The following is an 18,201-nucleotide window of genomic DNA, read 5'->3' as shown; positions in this document are numbered from 1 at the left end:
TTAAGGTGCATTCCCTGCCTCGGAGTGGCTTTGCGGTTGTTTATACATTGCTACCATCCCAACAAAGAGATGGCAAATAACAGTTTTCTCCATCCCTGGTAGTCTACTCTGTCTTCACCCTCAGTTTGTTTCAGCAGTGTGAGCTGGCTGAGGTCCTGCTGAGTGGTGGTTTTCTTTTCCTTCCCCACTTAATTTAACAGACCAGCTGAACACACATCAGAGAGCTAAGCTAGAGTGTGGAGTCATTATGGTCTTCCAGTATGGTTTTATGCCCCACTTTGGGGACTCTGGTTTGGGACCTAGTTTATTATTCTGGGCAAGAGGAAAAGGGCACACACCAAATAATAGCAACCACAACACAGATTTGAGTAGAACTTCACACTTTGGTTTGTTTCACCATCATGACAATTTTGTGAGATAGGAAAAAAAAAGTCTGCTCCCATTTTTTATATAAAGAACTGAGGCTCAGAGGGACTAATGAGAACTTGTAAGGGACAGAGTCAGGAGTTGAACCCAGATCTTTATTTCCTGCAGAAGTGCATTCAATAGGCTTTAAAAGATTTTCTGTGACCTTAGCTTTCCAGCTACTTGCTTAGCTGTATGGAACTTTACCAACGACAATTCAGTGCTTCAAAGTGACACCTACTGAACCCATTTGCTGTCAAGATGCTTTCCCCTCATCTGGGAAGTTAGGTGGTTGGTTAAGTTTGTCATAGTAATTCTGAGAGGGGAGGTTCCAGTGACGAATGCTTTCAAGAATTTGCTTTCACTCGATGTATGACATTTTCCTCCTTTGGGGTTTAGAGGCCTGAGGGAGCTCAATCCTGGTAGCAACACCTCTGAATTCCTGGTGGTGAGAGGATGTGGCCCCAGGACCCATCCCGGAAGGAGGTACTGAGGTTTGCAGTCAGCTGCCGTATCCTGACTCTGATGCTGCAGGTCAGTCTCCCATCCTTTCTCCTGAACGTGCCATTGCTACATGACTGGACTAGGCAGTAAGAAGAGTCCCCATCTCCTTTCCACCTCTCAGGTGTGCCCCTCCGTGTGGTTGGAACCACAGAGACATAGACTTTAGAGCTGAAAAGTGCTCAGGAATCTTAGAAACATGGTCTGTTAATCTTGTTTTAGCCATGAAGCAGCAGAGGCCCAGAAAGGTTAAGTGACATCCCCAAAGCCACATAGCAAGATAGAGAAGGGCTGGAGTTTGACCCCATGTTTCCTAACTCCTGAGCTAGTGGTCTCTCCAACAGACTGTGATGTTCCGTAACCAGAGATGCTTATAGGGTGGGACAGCTCAAAGTATTGCCCTGTGTCCCCTTACTAGGAGACTGAGCATTGTGTCAGTTGAGTGGGAGAAACGTGACAATGTACAAGTCCTGAGACCATCTGGATATATAATGGTTCCTCCTATTCCCCCGAGTGCCTCCCCTTCCTGCCTCACCCACACACAACTCTCAGTGCACTTGCCCATTTGCAGCTCCCTTTTCCCTCCGAGGCTCCCCTTGATACACATTTTAATAAAATATCATGTATGTATGAATTATTTGCTGCCTAGCACAGTGCTTGGTGCCTAGCTCAGTATGTTCATAAATGAATGAATGTTGTTGAATGTATGTCAACACCCTAGGGGTGTTAGATTCACATAATGATGTGTGCCTTTTATCCCTGAACCATTCTCTCTGAGGCTCATAACTGGTCCCTTTGTGGAAACTTTCCTCTCTCCTTCCCCACTATATAAGGCATAGCAGACTCTGCTGGGTTTCGAGATTAGTTAAACGTGTCCACCTGCAGGCTAGGGCTGTTTATCTGTGACTGTCACTCCTGTCCTGTTTGTTTTTACTGTTTGAAGTGGCCTGATAAGGAAACTGACCAAAAAGTTAAAAAGCCTTAAAAATGGGGCTATGCTCCTGTTGCCAGGCCAGGGAGACTTACTCAGTGATGTCTCTCAACCAGCATCAGCTGGGTTACTGGCAGAACCAAAGGAGCAATGCTGCAAGTCAGCATCCAGGATAGGGAACCAGGACAGCTGGGTTCTAATTCAGGTGGTAATTTTGGAAACAGTGTATTTCCTCTAGGCAGTTCATTCAACCACCAAAAATTTTTAAAGTACCTATTGCGTTCCAAGAACTGTGCTAGGTGGTAAGTGTAAAAAGTCATGGTCTCTTTTCTCTTAAGTAGCTGATGATCTAATAGGGCAAAAAGACTTTTTTTTTGAGACAGAGTCTTGCCCTGTCACCCCAGGCTGGAGTGCAAAGGCGCGATCTTGGCTTACTGTAACCTCTGCCTCCCAGGTTTAAATGATTCTCCCTCCTCAGGCTCCCGAGTAGCTGAGATGCCCGCCACCACACCCAGCTAATTTTTGTATTTTTAGTAGAGACGGGGTTTCACCATGTTGGCCAGGCTGGTCTCGAACTCCTGACCTCGTGATCTGCCCGCCTCGGCCTCCCAAAGTGCTGGGATTACAGGCGTGAGCCACCGCGCCCGGCCAGCAAAAAGACATTTAACAGTAAATGCGATTTAATTATCATCCCCCCACCTCCAACGCTCAAGCCATCAGATTATATCCCTAAGTTACCCTTCGTTGCTGCTGTCGTCTCTGTCAGTGACAGCTAATCCTTGATGATTTTAGCTCCTGGTTCACTGTTACTCTTCCCAGCACTACTTCTATTGATTTCCTGGTGATTTCATTATTAATGAAGATGATGTGTGCAGTGTCCTGAAAAGAGTCTATCACTTGAGTGTGAGTTCTGGGGAAAGGGTGTTAGAGATTTGAGAAAAGAGAAAAACATGTAACATGTAACAACTTGTTTTCCTAAATGACAACTCAGAAAAATAGAAGGCATTAGAAGAGACCTTCCATATGCGCCCATCACATTCTTCAGCCTACCTATGTCTGCACCTTTGTGCTTTCAGTACTGAAGGTTGGATGAACCATCTATCCTCTTCTCTAAGGCTGGCTCCTCTACCTTTGTACCCTTTTTGCCTACCCAGCAATTCTCCCCTCTCTCCTGCATACCCTTTTACTGGGTTATTTCCACTAGCATACAAACCTTTACCTCCCACCTTAAAAAAAGTTTTCTCTTAACCCCACATTGTTGTTCACCTACTGCCCCATTTTTCTGCTTCCCCTTACGGCAAAACTCCTCAAAGTGACTTTTCTCCCATTCTCTGTTGAACCCAGTCTAGGCAGGCTTCTCTCTCTTCCACTCCATTGAAATAGCCCTTGTCAAAGTCACCAGTTACTTTCACATTGTTAAATCCAGTGGTCAGTTTTCAGCCCCCATCTTACTTGACCTACAGCAGCATTTAACAGAGTTGATCACTCCTTTTCTTCCCTTGGTTCTAATGCTCTCCTGGGTTCCCTGCCACCTCACTGACTGTTCCTTTTTTTCTTTATTGCTGGATTTTCATCCTCTTTCTAGCCTTCAGATGTTAACATGTCCAGGGTTCAGTCCTCAAGAAGAGTTCTGAGTGTTTTCGAAACAGGGTCTCATTCTGTCACCCAGGCTGGAATACAGTGGCATAATCATGTCTCACTGCAGCCTCAACCTCCTGGGCTCAAGCAATCCTCCCACCTTAGCCCCCCCAAGTAGCTGGGACTACAGGCATGTGCCACCACACCCAGCTAATTTTTATTTTTTTATTTCTAGTAGAGATAAGGTCTTGCTACGTTGCCCAGGCTGGTCTTAAACTCCTAGGCTCAAGTGATCCTCCCACCTCAGCCTCCCAACGTGCCGTGTTAACAGGTGTGAGCCACTGTGCTCAGACTTTTTTTTTAGTTTTTATAGAGACAAGCTCTTGCTATGTTGCCCAGGCTGGTCATGGACTCCTGGGTTCAAGTAATCCTCCCATCTCAGCCTGCCAAAGTGGGGATTACAGGCATGAGCCTGGCCTTCTTCCTCATTTTATTAAATGGCAATTCTTTTCTTCCAGTTACTCAACCAAAATTCTGGTTTTTCTTTACTTCACAGGCCCTCTTCAATGCCATCATCCCAGATCACCATGCAGAAGCCTTCTCTCCTCCTCGCCTGGCCCCCTCAGGCTTTGTGGACCAACTCGTGGAAGGTCTTCTGGGCGGTCTGTCTCGCTGGGATGCTGAACACTTCTTGTTCATTGCTGAGCATGGCTACCTGTATGAGCACAACTTTGCTTTCTTTCCTGGTTTTCCCTTGGCCCTGCTGGTGGGGACTGAACTGTTGAGACCCTTACGGGGGTTACTGAGTCTACGCAGTTGCCTGCTGATTTCGGTAGCATCACTCAATTTCTTGTTCTTCATGTTGGCTGCAGTTGCACTTCATGACCTGGGTTGTCTGGTTTTGCACTGTCCCCGCCAGTCCTTTTATGCAGCTCTGCTTTTCTGTCTCAGCCCTGCCAATGTCTTCCTGGCAGCTGGTTACTCAGAAGCTTTGTTTGCCCTCCTGACATTCAGTGCCATGGGGCAGCTAGAGAGGGGCCGAGTCTGGACTAGTGGACTCCTCTTTGCCATTGCCACTGGGGTACGCTCCAATGGGCTGGTCAGTGTTGGCTTCCTCATGCATTCTCAATGCCAAGGCTTTTTCTCTTCTCTTACGATGGTGAATCCTCTGAGACAGCTCTTTAAGCTGATGGCCTCTCTGTTTCTGTCGGTGTTCACACTTGGCCTTCCCTTTGCCCTCTTTCAGTATTATGCCTACACCCAATTCTGTCTGCCAGCCTCAGCCCGCCCCATTCCTGAGCCTTTGGTACAGTTAGCTGTAGACAGGGGCTACCGGATTGCAGAGGGAAATGAACCACCTTGGTGCTTCTGGGATGTTCCACTAATATACAGCTATATCCAGGATGTCTACTGGAATGTTGGCTTTTTGAAATACTATGAGCTCAAGCAGGTGCCCAATTTTCTACTGGCTGCACCAGTGGCTATACTGGTTGCCTGGGCAACTTGGACATACGTGACCACCCACCCTTGGCTCTGCCTTACACTTGGGCTGCAAAGGAGCAAGAACAATAAGACCCTAGAGAAGCCCGATCTTGGATTCCTCAGTCCTCAGGTGTTTGTGTACGTGGTCCATGCTGCAGTGCTGCTGCTGTTTGGAGGTCTGTGCATGCATGTTCAGGTGAGGTGGATTCCTGACTGGGATAAGGATGTGAATACAGGCAAAACCCCTTGGCCAATGACAGGGTAGGCAGCTAACATCTCCCATTTGAGTGATCCATACTGAATTTATTCATTCAATGACTATTTAGAGTTATTCTTTATGCCAGACTCTGGGTCAGACCTCTAAGGATGAAATATGAATAAGACAAAATTACGGCCAGGCGCGGTGGCTCACACCCATAATCCCAGCAATTTGGGAGGCTGAGGCGGGTGGATCACGAGGTCAGGGGTTCAAGACCAGCGTGGCCAAGATGGTGAAAACTCGTCTCTACTGAAAATACAAAAATTAGCCAGGCGTGGTGGCAGGCACCTGTAATCCCAGCTACTCGGGAGGCTGAGGCAGAAAATTGCTTGAACCCGGGAGGTGGAGGTTGCAGTGAGCTGAGATTGCACCACTACACTCCAGCCTGGGCGACAGAGTGAGACTCCATCACAAAAAAAAAAAAAAAAAATTACTGCCTTGCTCATGGTATAAATAGGAGGACAGACATTTGACATAAAATTACAGTACAGTAGGATAGAAAGGGGAGTGCTATTTTGAGATTTATTTTATTTTACTTTATTTATTTATTTATTTATTTATATTTTTTTTAGACGGAGTCTCGCTCTGTTGCCCAGGCTGGAGTGCAGTGGTGCGATCTCAGCTCACTGTAACCTCTGTCTCCTGGGTTCAAGCGACTCTTCTGCCTCAATCTTCCGAATAGCTGGAATTACAGGCACCTGCCACCACCGCCTAGCTAATTTTTGTATTTTTAATAGAGATGGGGTTTCACCACGTTGGCCAGGCTGGTCTCGAACTCCTGACCTCAAGTGATCTGCCCGCCTCAGCCTCCTAAAGTGCTGGGATTACAGGCGTGAGCCACCACGCTCAGCCTGAGTTTTTTTTTTTTTTTGAGATGGAGTCTTGCTCTGTCACCCAGGCTGGAATGCAGTGGCGCAATCTCAGCTCACTGCAAGCTCCAACTCCCAGGTTCACGCCATTCTCCTGCCTCAGCCTCCCAAGTAGCTGGGACTACAGGCACCTGCCACCATGCCTGGCTAATTTTTTGTATTTTTAGTAGAGACGGGATTTCACCGTGTTAGCCAGGATGGTCTGGATCTCTTGACCTCGTGATCCACCCGCCTCGGCCTCCCAAAGTGCTGGGATTACAGGCACGAGCCACCGCGCCTGGCAAGAATTTTTTTTTAAAGCTCAGATAAAGTATTATGGAGGCAAAGAAGAAGTAGGTAACTCACTGGAGTACTTGAGAAAGGCATCATATTTCAGCTGGGTCCTGAAGAATGAGATTTTCCATATAAGAAGCAGAGGAGGAACATTCTAGGTAAAAGGAAGGGCATATGCGAAAACACGAGGGTTGTGAAAGGACCTGATTGGACTGAGATACAGGAATAAGCACGGGGGATATCTCTGGGATCTTTTTCCCTAATACACAGTTATATCCATATTGGTTTCTTGACTGTTGACTTCTGGAGGTTCTCAACTCAGGCAGGCCCCCAATTTCCAGAGGAGATACCTTAACCAATGTTTTGGGTGGTGGCGGTGGTGATAGAGAGGGATGGGAAAGGTTTGATCTTATATCTGATTTTCTGTTCTTGGCTGTGGCCCCACCCTGGGGACGTCTTTTTTCCCCATGCTGACCTCTTAGCAGTTTCTTCCTGTTGGAGTCGCACATTGGCTGTTTCTAAAATTCTCCAAGCTGTATGGATAAGAGGCACAAAGGAAATAGAAAGTAGCATTCTGTGTTTTTAGCTAGATTAAATCGTAGAATGAGTGCCAGCAAAGCTTAAAGTTTCCAGGTTAGCTGAGGGAGGCCATTTGGAAACTTGTGTCTGAACTCCAGCAGGAGAGAGAATGTTCAAGCAATGGGTCTTCTGCCCATTTCCCTCTGCTTTGCCATCCCATGGGATAAGGGAACCACCTCAGGTTCCCAATCCCCAAATCAATATCAGAGTTTAGAGTCCAGGCCCTGGGCTAAAATTAGACCCCATAGAGTTTCTAGTATTAATTGGCCCATTATTTTAATAGTAATTAATGTAATTAGTCTGTAGCTATGTTTATTTGTAACATGGAGGATGCCTGTCTGCTGTACATACATCTTTCTAAGACAGATCCTAAGCTGTGTTCAATTTCTTTTCCAGAGTAATACATTTCTAGTCATGGGACCATAGTTCACCCAGCAGTAGAGAAGTCCCCAGGCTGGTCCAATATGAGTCAGTGACATTCCAGTAAATGTCTGGATATTCCCCTCTCATGATTTCTAGGTTCTCACCAGGTTTTTGGGCTCCTCCACTCCTATTATGTACTGGTTTCCAGCTCACTTGCTTCAGGATCAAGAGCCGCTGTTGAGATCCTTAAAGACTGTGCCTTGGAAGCCTCTTGCAGAGGACTCCCCACCAGGACAAAAGGTCCCCAGAAATCCTATCATGGGACTTTTGTATCACTGGAAAACCTGTTCTCCAGTCACACGATACATTCTAGGCTACTTCCTGACTTACTGGCTCCTGGGACTACTCCTACATTGCAACTTCCTGCCTTGGACATGACCTGGACTCTCCAGGGACAGGTTGGAAGCCAACTTAACCCAGGGGTTTGAAAGTAAAAATGCACATTGGAACTTCCTCTGCTGCCCTAGGATCATTACTGTGTCCATTATAATCTTTCTCTTTCTCTTTGAAAGCTGGTCAGGAATGGGAGAGGTGTCAGCCACTAGAGAGCCCCTTCTGGTCCTGGCTAGGGCAAATTTTAGATAACTATTTTCTCTGTAAGTGAAGATTGTCTTATTCCAAGTCTAAAATACACCTGGATCTGTCTAGTCAATCAACATAGCAGAGACAGTCTTAAACCTACCATTGACCTGTGTGTAAATTTAAATGTCAATTTATTGAAGTGTAAATTTCATCAAAGGCATTAGCTGACAGGCTGGTAACAGTCCACACAAGATGGTACAGGCCTGAACAGTGTAGTGGCAGTAGTAAAATGGGACCATTTTTTCCAAATGGGACATTGTTTCTGATGTATTTTTTTTATGATTTGTGCATGTATTTTTATTTATATGAAAAAAATCTTACAAAGATATGCAAATTAAACTTCTTTCAGTTATACATGCAATGAATTGCCTTTTTAAAAATAATACAGGCCAGGCATGATGTTTCACACTGTAATCCCAGCACTTTGTGATGCCGAGGTGGGCAGATCACTTGAGGCCAGGAGTTCGAGACCGGCCTGGTTAACATGGCAAAACCCCGTCTCTACTAAAAATACAAAAATTAGCCGGGCATGGTGGTACACACCTATAATCCCAGCTACTCGGGAGGCTGAGGCATGAGAATTGCTTGAACTTGGAAGGCGGAGGTTTCAGTGAGCTGAGTTTGCGCCACTGCGCTCCAGCCTGGGCAACAGAGTGAGGCTCTGTCTCAAAAAAAGTAAAAAATAAAAATAATACAGATCTTTCCATGCTGTTCCCTTCTTGTGGTAAAAAGTAAAATAATTTTTAAAAATTAAAATAATATAAATCAGTTGGGGGAAAAAAGGGTAAGAAGAAGGCATCAGGAACCCTGGATTCTAGTCCTCTCAGTAAAACCCCATTTACCAGCCATGTGACTTGGGAGAGTTTTCAGAACCTTAGTTACCACCTCTGAAACCATGGGAAATGATGATATTCTTCAGGGGGTGGTGGTGAACGATGCAGTCTCTTGTAGGTCCCTTTCTGCTCTAACATCTTAAGAACTGCCTTAAACAACAGAATCACCCCAGTCTAAACGCTAATGTAGAGGCTTAAATGTGTGATTTTAGGAGAAAATATCCACTTCTCCTGTTTTCAGCAATTAGAAGAAACTCCTCCTCCACCGAGTGCAACTCTTGGGAGTAACTTAGGTGGTCTTTCCTTTCCATGAGGGAAAGCAGTGACATCTGGCAGATAAGGCGCCTGTTGTGCCGTTCTCAGGTGCCTGCTTACTTGATCAGTAGACATGGGTCAGAGGCGCCAACACGGCGGCAGGAATTGGTAAATTGTACGTAAGTCCAAGGTGGATTGAAATGGTATCTGCCCTGCTTCCTGGCCCCTGTTTGGTCATGAGCCTATAACTATAATGGTAGTAAGATCATTGACCCCTGCTGAGCTACTTTTGCCCATTCCTTGAGCCAGATGAGAGTTTGGCTCTGTATCATCCATCACCTCTTTTATTTCCCATTTAAGCCAAAAAATCCAGTAAGCAGAAACTCTTCAAAACAGATGGGTAATCATAAGCAGCTTCTGGAGAGCCTCGAGAATTGGAATTTTGACACACTCCCTCTGACCGTGACAGAAAGCTAAACTTGCCAGCTGAAGGGAAGCTCCTGGCTGAGCCCCAGCACCCTCTGTTGGAGTTTCTGGTCAGCCTGGCCAATAAGCATTTCCCATCCATCGCCCCAGCACTAGGACAGCTGAGAGAATTTGGTCCAGAGTCAAATGCTTCTGAAAATGTACATACAGATCGGGGCAGCCCTCTGCCTTCTGCCAAGACACCGAATGCCCTTCTTGACAAACGATGATCACCCCTGCCCTAGTGTCCCTCCAGTTAGTTGGCAGAAACTGTTCCCTTTCTCCTTGCCAACAGCTGCAAATCCAGAGACTTCCACCTTGCGTGCAGGAAGTGTTGGGGTCCTGTTTCAGCTCTTTATTGCCAAGGTAGGAGCAATGGGTTCTTCGCTCTCCTCTTTGCCTCCTTTTGGGGGATAATCAGGACTGATTATTCCTCTGCTGGAAGAGGTGACTCAGGCCCCACAGAGTAGGTGTGATGTCACTGCTCTGGCAGTCTCAGTTTAACCTTCAGACTAGATCTCATCATGCCCAGAAACCTTGTAACAGGAGCCCAGCTAGGTGGGTGCACCTGGCGTGAGCTGGACAAGGTTTTCTCTCTGACCTTGCAGGGATTTAGTTGTTCTCTAAGGATCTAAGGAATGGGCTGATTTTATGACCAGCAGCTGTCCTTTTACCATCCTATTAACAGTCTCTTTAATAGTCTGGGAGAGGGACATGAAGGGCCCAAGGCAGGAAGTTTCCTGTTTACCCTGAGGTCTAACAATGCCACAGCTAGGTGGGGTGTCTACAGTTTCAGAGAAAAGTCATTTCCTTCTGAGACCCTGCTAAAACAGAAACCAGATGCCTCAGCCTCACGTACCTAGAAGTAGATGCTTTTTTTTGTTCTTTAATGAACGTGGGAGGAGAGTGTTTGACATACCTTTACCAGTCCTCCTGGAAAAATGTTACTTTTCTTGAATAGACCCTCTCACTGTCATCTGAAAATGTAATATGTGCAGGCTCAAGGGATTTGAAACTGATTGATTCTTTCAGTAATTGTTTATTAATGCCTATTTTAGGGGAATAAAGATGACTCAGCTATGCCTCCTGTCCTTGAATAACTGTCTAACAGAGTTGCTAGCAGACACAGAAACATTAATCAAGGTAGAAAGCAATAAATTCTGGGGAGCGAAAGGACACTGAAGCTTCTTGCTCTATATCTCACTACTTCAACTTTTTTTTTTTTTTTTTGAGACGGAGTCTTGCTCTGTCACCCAGGCTGGAGTGCAGTGGCGCGATCTCGGCTCAATGCAACCTCCGCCTCCCGGGTTCAAGCAATTCTCCTGCCTCAGCCTCCCAAGTAGCTGGGATTACAGGTGCCCGCCACCACGCCCAGCTAATTTTTGTATTTTTTAGTAGATACAGGGTTCCACCATGTTGGCCAGGCTGGTCTCGAACTCCTGACCTCGTGATCCGCCCTTCTTGGGCTCCCAAAGTGCTGGGATTACAGGCGTGAGCCACCGTGCCCAGCCCTACTTGAACTTTTTATGATTAGAAGGAATTCAAGTTTTATTTGTGCACTTAGAAAAAGGTAAGTGAGGCACAGAGCATGTGCTCTGTAAATTCACACAAGATGGAGATCCCTTCCAGCTTGGGATACCTGAAAAGACTTCATGGACAAATGATAGTTGAGCTAGACTTTGAAGGATAGGTAGGATTTGAAAGTTCAGGGTAGAGAATGAATGTAGAAGGCAGGAAATGGAACAGAATAGGACAGGGAGAGCCCAGTGTGAGTGGAGCTGAGGTCTTAATCTAGGCCTTGAAATCAGCCCCAAGCCCACCTCTACTGTGTACTGTGTAAACTTGAGCCAGATACTGACTCTCTAAGCCTCAGTTTACTCATCTGTAAAATGTAGATAATAATATCTAGCTCATAGATAAAAGAATAATAATATCTCATAGGGTGGTGGTGGGAATTAAATGTTACCATATGAAAAGTGTTGAGAACAGTGCTAACAAAGCAATAGCTGCATTTTGGACATGTTGGGTTTACGATACCAAGCAGCACATTTATGTGCCAGAAAATGTGGAACTGGAGACCAAGAGAGTGGTCAGGGAACCATACACACAGACACAGTAATTACAGCAGCCATGCTATTGGATGGGATTGTCAAAAAAAGAGTGTGGAGAGAGAAGAGAGAGGATCTGTAAGAGTTTGGGTAGGTTGGCCAGGCGCGGTGGCTCACGCCTGTAATCCCAGCACTTTGGGAGGCAAAGGCAGGCGGATCACGAGGTCAGGAGATTGAGACCATCCTGGCTAACACAGTGAAACCCCGTCTCTACTAAAAATACAAAAAATTAGCCAGGTGTGGTGGCAGGCACCTATAGTCCCAGCTACTCGGGAGGCTGAGGCAGGAGAATGGCATGAACTCAGGAGGCGGAGCTTGCAGTGAGCTGAGATTGCGCCACTGCACTCCAGCCTGGGCGACAGAGTGAGACTCCGTCTCAAAACAAAAAACAAAAAACAAAAAAGAGTTTGGGTAGGTGGCTCAACCTCTCTAAGCCTGTTTTCTCATCTACAGTGGGGGTGATAGCATCTGCCACATGGGCAGTCATGAAGATAAAGCACTTAGCACAGTGCCTGTATGGCAAGAACTTCATGAATGGTAGCTATTTTATTATCATTAAAGGACCAGAAACAAATTCTATCATTGGCGGAAAAGAGAGTTTCAAGGCCAGGCACAGTGGCTCATGCCTGTAATCCTAGCACTTTGGGAGGCTGAGGCAGGTGGATCGCTTGAGCCCGGGAGTTTGAGACTAGCCTAGGCAACATGGTGAAACCCCATCTCTACAAAAATTAGCCAGGCATCCTGGTGGGCGTCTCTAGTCCCAGCTACTCGGGAGACTGAGGTGGGAGGGTCACCTGATCCCAGGAGGTCGAGGCTGCAGTGAGCAGTGATCACGCCACTGCACTCCAATCTGGGTGACAGAGTGAGACCCTTTCTCAAGAAAAAAGTTTTAAGAAGAAAGAAATGGTTAGCAGGGTCATATGCTGTTAAGGAAAGGATGAGAAAAACTATTGAATTTAGGGATTAGGGATATTATCCAAGGTAGGCTAACGGCGATACCAAACAACTGCCAAAACTCAGTGGCTTAATAATAAAAGTTCCTTTCTTTTTTACTTCATAGTCTAGTGCAGGTTTAGGAAGGGAGGTCTGTTCCGCCCAATTATTGGGGACCCAGTCTTGTCCATTTTGTGACTGTCCTGCTGTTGCTCCTTAGAGTCCTCTACTCCCAGAAAAGTGTTTGTTTTTTTTTTTTTGAGACAGAGTCTCGCTCTGTCTCCCAGGCTGGAGTGCAGTGGCGCGATCTCTGCTCACTGCAAGCTCCGCCTCCTGAGTTCATGCCATTCTCCTGCCTCAGCTCCAGAGTAGCTGGGACTACAGGTGCCTGCCACCATGCCCGGCTAATTTTTTGTATTTTTAGTAGAGACAGGGTTTCACCGTGTTAGCCAGGGTGGTCTCGAAATCCTGACCTCGTGATCCACCCGGCTTGGCCTCCCAAAGTGCTGGGATTACAGGCGTGTGAGCCACCGAGCCTGGCTACTCCCGAAAAAGTTTTAAGGAGCCAGCCTGGAAGAGTCAGCACATCATTCCATTCCGCTAGCTAGAACTTAGTCACATGGTCATGTCTAACCGCAAAGGAGTGGGGAAGTAGGTTCCTAGATAAAATACAGCATGCCCAGTTACATTTGAATTTCAGGTAAACAAGTTATTTTTCAGTATAATTACATTCCAAATATTGCATGGGACGTACTTCTAAGAATTTCTTCCTTGCTTAATTGAAATTCAAATGTAACCAGCATCCTGTATTTTTATTTGCATATCTGGTAACCCTACTGGGAAGTGAAGTCTGGCTGTGAGTTCAAGAAGAGAACACAGATAATTGTATGTTACAGTCTGCCTTTCTGAGCCAAATACCTGTTTCTCTTCACAGAATACACTTACCCCTGCCCAGGGGAAATAGTCCCAAATCCCATCTAGTCACTGTATTCAGCTCAGAGTCTCTCAGTCAGCTTCAGTGTGGTTCCTTATGGTGATTTGTGAACTGAAAAAGCAAGGTATCTGTACTTCACAAACACAACCAGTATACATTGGTAGAGCAAGAAAAGGATAACCTCAATACAAACTCCCAGTCAGAAAAGGAAAGCATGGAAGTGCCACAGTCACTGGTCCAAAGCAGTTTTGAATTCCCACTGCTCAGGTAGGTCAAAGCCCCCTTCCCTGGACTGCAGGGAGTTCCTGGATTAGAACTTGATTTTTTTTTTTTTTTTAGAGACAGGGTCCACTCTGTTGCCCAGGCTGGAAGGCAGCCCATGCTGGAAGGCAATGGTGTGACCATAGCTCACTGTAATCTCAAACTTCTGAGCTCAAGGGATTCTCCCATCTCAGCCCCTCCCAAGTAGCTGGGACTACACGCATGTTCCACCACGCCCGGCTAATTTTTGCCATATTTTATAGAGATAAGGTCTTGCTATGTTGCCTAGGCTGGTCTTGAATTCCTGGCCTCAAGTAATCCTTTTGCCTTGGTCTCCCAAAGTACTGGGATTATGTGCATGAGCCACCACACCCAGCCTAGACCTTGTTTTTGTTATGGGATGGACTTTGTTGTTGTTGTTGTTGTTTTGTTTTGTTTTGTTTTGTTTTTGAGACGGAGGAGTCTCGCTTTGTTGCCCAGGCTGGAGTGCAGTGGCGCGATCTTGGCTCACCACAACCTCCACCTCCTGGGCTCAAGTGATTCTCCTGCCTCAGCCTCCCGAGTAGCTGGGACTACTGGCATGCGCCACCATGCCCAGCTAATTTTTATATTCTTAATAGAGACGGGGTTTCACTATGTTGGCCAGGCTGGTCTCGAACTCCTGACCTCGTGATCCCCCCGCCTTGGCCTCACAAAGTGCTGGGATTACAGGCGTGAGCTACCGTACCCAGCCTGGGATGGACTCTTTTGTCCATTGTTCTCCATGGTTCCTGGATGTGATTTTCTAGGAAGTTCTTCCTTGCCTTTTTAAAATTTTATTTTGAAGAGACAGGGTCTCACTCTGTTGTCCAGGCTGGAGTGTAGTGGCAGGATCATAGCTCACTGCAGCCTGAAAGTCCTAGACTCAAGCGATCTGCCTACCTTATCCTCCCAAGTAGCCCCAACTACTACAGGCACACATTGCTATGCCTGACTTCTTCCTTGTTGATTACTCTTCATGGTCACATCTGAGATTGGCTTTGGGGAGTATGACCTTCTTCTTTGGGAATTATGACCATTTTCCTTGGAGAATGCTCAGGTTTCACCAAGCCACTTCCTACTGGTGAAAACAAGGGAGCCTGAAGTTATTTTAAGTCTCACCTAGCCAGACTGTGTATGTATGTGCACTAAAATGTATCTAACAAAATCACCATCTTAACTTTGTAAGTGTTAGTTCTGTAGCATTAAGTACATTCACATTGTTGTGCAACCAACACCACTACCTATCTCCATAACTTTTTTTTTTTTTTTGAGACAGAGTCCTGCTCTGTCGCCCAGGCTGCAGTGGAGTGACACGATCTTGGCTCACTGCAACCTCCGCTTCCTGGGTTCAAGCGATTCTCCTGCCTCTGCCTCCCGAGTAGCTGGGACTACAGGTGCCCGCCACCACACTCAGCTAATTTTTTGTATTTTTAGTAGAGACAGGGTTTTGCCATGTTGGCCAGGCTGGTCTTGAACTCCTGACCTCAAGTGATCCACCCACCTTGGCCTCACAAAGTGCTGGGATTACAGACGTCAGCCGCCACGCCTGGCCCAGCACTTTTTTATCTTCCCAAACTGAAACTGTACCCATTAAACAATAACTTCACATTCCCCCTGCTCTCCAACCCCTGGCAACCACCATTCTATTTTCTGTCTCTATAAACTTGACTACTCTTGGCACCTCATATAAGTGGCATCATAAAATATTTGTCCTTTTGTGTCTGGCTTATTTCAGTTAGCATAAAGTCTTCAGGGTTCATCCATATTGTAGCTTGCATCAGAATTTCTTTTTTTTTTTTTTTGAGACGGAGTCTCACTCTGTCTCCCAGGCTGGAGTGCAGTGGCGCGATCTCGGCTCACTGCAAGCTCCGCCTCCCAGGTTCACGCCATTCTCCTGCCTCAGCCTCCGGAGTAGCTGGGACTACAGGCGCCCGCCACCACGCCTGGCTAATTTTTTTTTTTTTTTGTATTTTTAGTAGAGACGGGGTTTCACCAAGTTGGCCAGGATGGTCTCGATCTCCTGACCTCGTGATCCGCCCGCCTCGGCCTCCCAAAGTGCTGGGATTATAGGCGTGAGCCACCGCGCCCGGCCACCAGAATTTCTTTTTAAGGCTGCATATATTCCATTGTAGTACATCTTGTTTATCCATTCATCTGTCAATGGTCATTTGGATAGCTTCTACCTTGTGGCTATAATGAATACTGCTGTTATGAACATTTTATATAACAGATATAAAAATATCTGTTGAAATCTCTGCTTTCAGTTCTTTTGTGTATACAGCCAGAAGTAGAATTGCTGGATTATATGGTAGTTCCATGTTTGCTTTTTTGAAGAATGGCCTTATTTTCTACAGCAGTTGCGCATTTTACATTCCCACCAGCAATGCAAAAGGGTTCCAATTTCTGTATATCCTCGCCAACATTTGTTATTTTCTGTTTTTTAATTCTAGCCACCTTGGTGAGTGTAAAGTGGTATTTTGATTTAAGTTTTCCTGATGATTAGTGGTATTGAGTATCATTTCATGTGCTTATTGGCTACTTGTATGTCTTTGGAGAAATATCTATTCCTAACCTTACCTGTTTTGGGGGGTTTATTTTTTTATCGTTGTTGAGTTGTTGGAGTTCTTTATATATTTTAGGTATTAATCCCTTATCTGATACATGATTTGCAAAATTTTCTCCTATTCTGTGAGTTGCCTTTTCAAAATCATTGCCAAATCTGATGTCATGAAGTTTTCTCCTTATGTTTTCTTCTAAGAGTTTTATAGTTTTTACTCTTTTTTTTTTTGAGACAGGGTCTCATGCTGTCACTCAGGTTGGAGTGCAGTGGTGTGATCACAGCTCACTGCAGCCTCAATCTCCCAGGCTCAAGCAATCCTTCTACTTCAGCCCCCTAAGTAGCTGGAACTACAGGCACATGCCACCACTGCACCTGGCCATGCAGGCCACACTCTTAACCTGATATTTACCTTAGAAAGATTGCATCCTTAGGCCAGGCACAGTGGCTTATGCCTGTAATCCCAGCATTTTGGGAGGTCAATGCAGGCTGATCACTTGAGTCCAGTAATTTGAGACCAGCCTGGGCCACATGGCAAAACCCCATTTCTACTAAAAACAAAAAAATTAGCTGGGTGTGATGGCACGTGCCTGTAATCCCAGTTATTTGGGAGGCTGAGGCATGAAAATCACTTGAACCCAGGAGGCAGAGGCTGCAGTGAACTGAGATCACGCCACTGCACTCCAGCCTGGGCAACAGAGCCAGACAATGTTTTTTTTTTTTTAAAAAAAAAAAAAGATTGCATCTTTAAATTCATGTTGTTCAAGACCTTTTCTATTTATTTATTTTTATTTTATTTATTTTTTTGAGCCAGGGTCTCACTCTGTTGCCCAGGCTGGAGTGCAGGGGTACAGTCACAGCTCACTGCAGCTTCTACCTCCCTGGGCTCAGGTGATCTTCTTGCCTCAGCCTCCCAAGTAGCTGGGAATATAGGTACGCTCCAACATGCCTGGCTAATTTTGATTTTTGATTTTTTTGTAGAGACAGGGCTTCTCTATGTTGCCCAGGCTGGTCTCGAACTCCTGGGCTCAAGTGATCTTCTGCCTCGGCTTCCTAAAGTGCTGGGATTACAGGCATGAGCCACCGCGCCCTGCCCTAAAACCTTTTCTATCTTACTTTGTACTATTTGTTGTCCAGAAGCAGTCAGCTTTTCCAACCCTGAAAGACCCATGATCTTTGTTCTTTTTCTATTTTCTATTTCTGTTGAAATCCAGCATATTCTCACCTAAACTCACCTCTTTCTTGGAATACTTTATAAAGACAACAGTGCTAGTTATTAAGTTATTGTCTCTCAGCTCCAAACCCACCCACATATTCACTACAATGAGATACCGCAACTGGGGCTCTGAAAATCACGTGTTTGCTTCGGCAGGCTCTGTGTTTGGCTTTCCCAATAAGGGCCACCAGAGGGAGATAGTGAGGCCAGAGGAAGAAGAAGGGACACTTTTTTTTTGAGATGGAGTTTCCCTCCCGTCGCCCAGGCTGGAATGCAGTGGCACGATCTCGGCTCACTGCAACCCTCTGCCTCCTGGATTCAACTGATTCTCCTGCCTCAGCCTCCCGAGTAGATGGGACTACAGGCGCCCGCCACCACACTCGGCTAATTTTTGTATTTTTGGTAGAGACAGGGTTTCGCCATGTTGGCCAGGCTGGTCTCGAACTTCTGATCTCAAGTGATCCGCCTGCCTTGGCCTCCCAAAGTGCTAGGATTACAGGCGTGAGCCACCGCGCCCAGCTGGGACTCTTCTTTTTGCTTCCTATTCCTGTAAGGGTCACTCTGGCAACACTCCTTCACCCAGGCAGCAGCAGGTCCTTCCTGTAGCAGCTGCTGAATCCACTTTGTAGTTTTTCCCAACAATTGCCTAACCAGTTCCATTGTGTTCCACTCAGAGACACCAGCACCAGCTGGGTAGTATCCTGTCTTCAGAAGTCTGAGTTCTTCAAGCTCAAAG

At 46.0% G+C, this 18,201-nt stretch overlaps 1 protein-coding gene across 10 annotated transcripts in view; it reads left to right on the top strand.

Moving 5' to 3' along the window:
* The window catches only part of PIGV (phosphatidylinositol glycan anchor biosynthesis class V), a 32,298-nt gene that overhangs the window by 4,512 nt on the left and 9,585 nt on the right, over positions 1-18,201 (top strand). For 8 of the 10 annotated variants that reach the window (XM_054498966.2, XM_054498949.2, XM_054498944.2 and 5 more), the window contains 3 exons: positions 805-939; positions 3,972-5,093; positions 7,397-8,586. In XM_054498966.2, coding sequence (XP_054354941.1) covers positions 862-939; positions 3,972-5,093; positions 7,397-7,678 — 1,482 coding nt within the window. In that variant the 5' untranslated portion in view covers positions 805-861 and the 3' untranslated portion in view covers positions 7,679-8,586. Of the gene's footprint in view, positions 1-804; positions 940-3,971; positions 5,094-7,396; positions 8,587-18,201 lie in introns of those variants that run through there. The other 2 variants (XM_063667350.1, XM_054498974.2) reach the window with 1 other exon arrangement.

The sequence above is a fragment of the Pongo pygmaeus genome, chromosome 1, assembly GCF_028885625.2.
Source record: "Pongo pygmaeus isolate AG05252 chromosome 1, NHGRI_mPonPyg2-v2.0_pri, whole genome shotgun sequence".
Lineage (NCBI taxonomy): Eukaryota > Metazoa > Chordata > Mammalia > Primates > Hominidae > Pongo > Pongo pygmaeus.
This window is presented reverse-complemented; position numbering and strand designations above follow the sequence as displayed.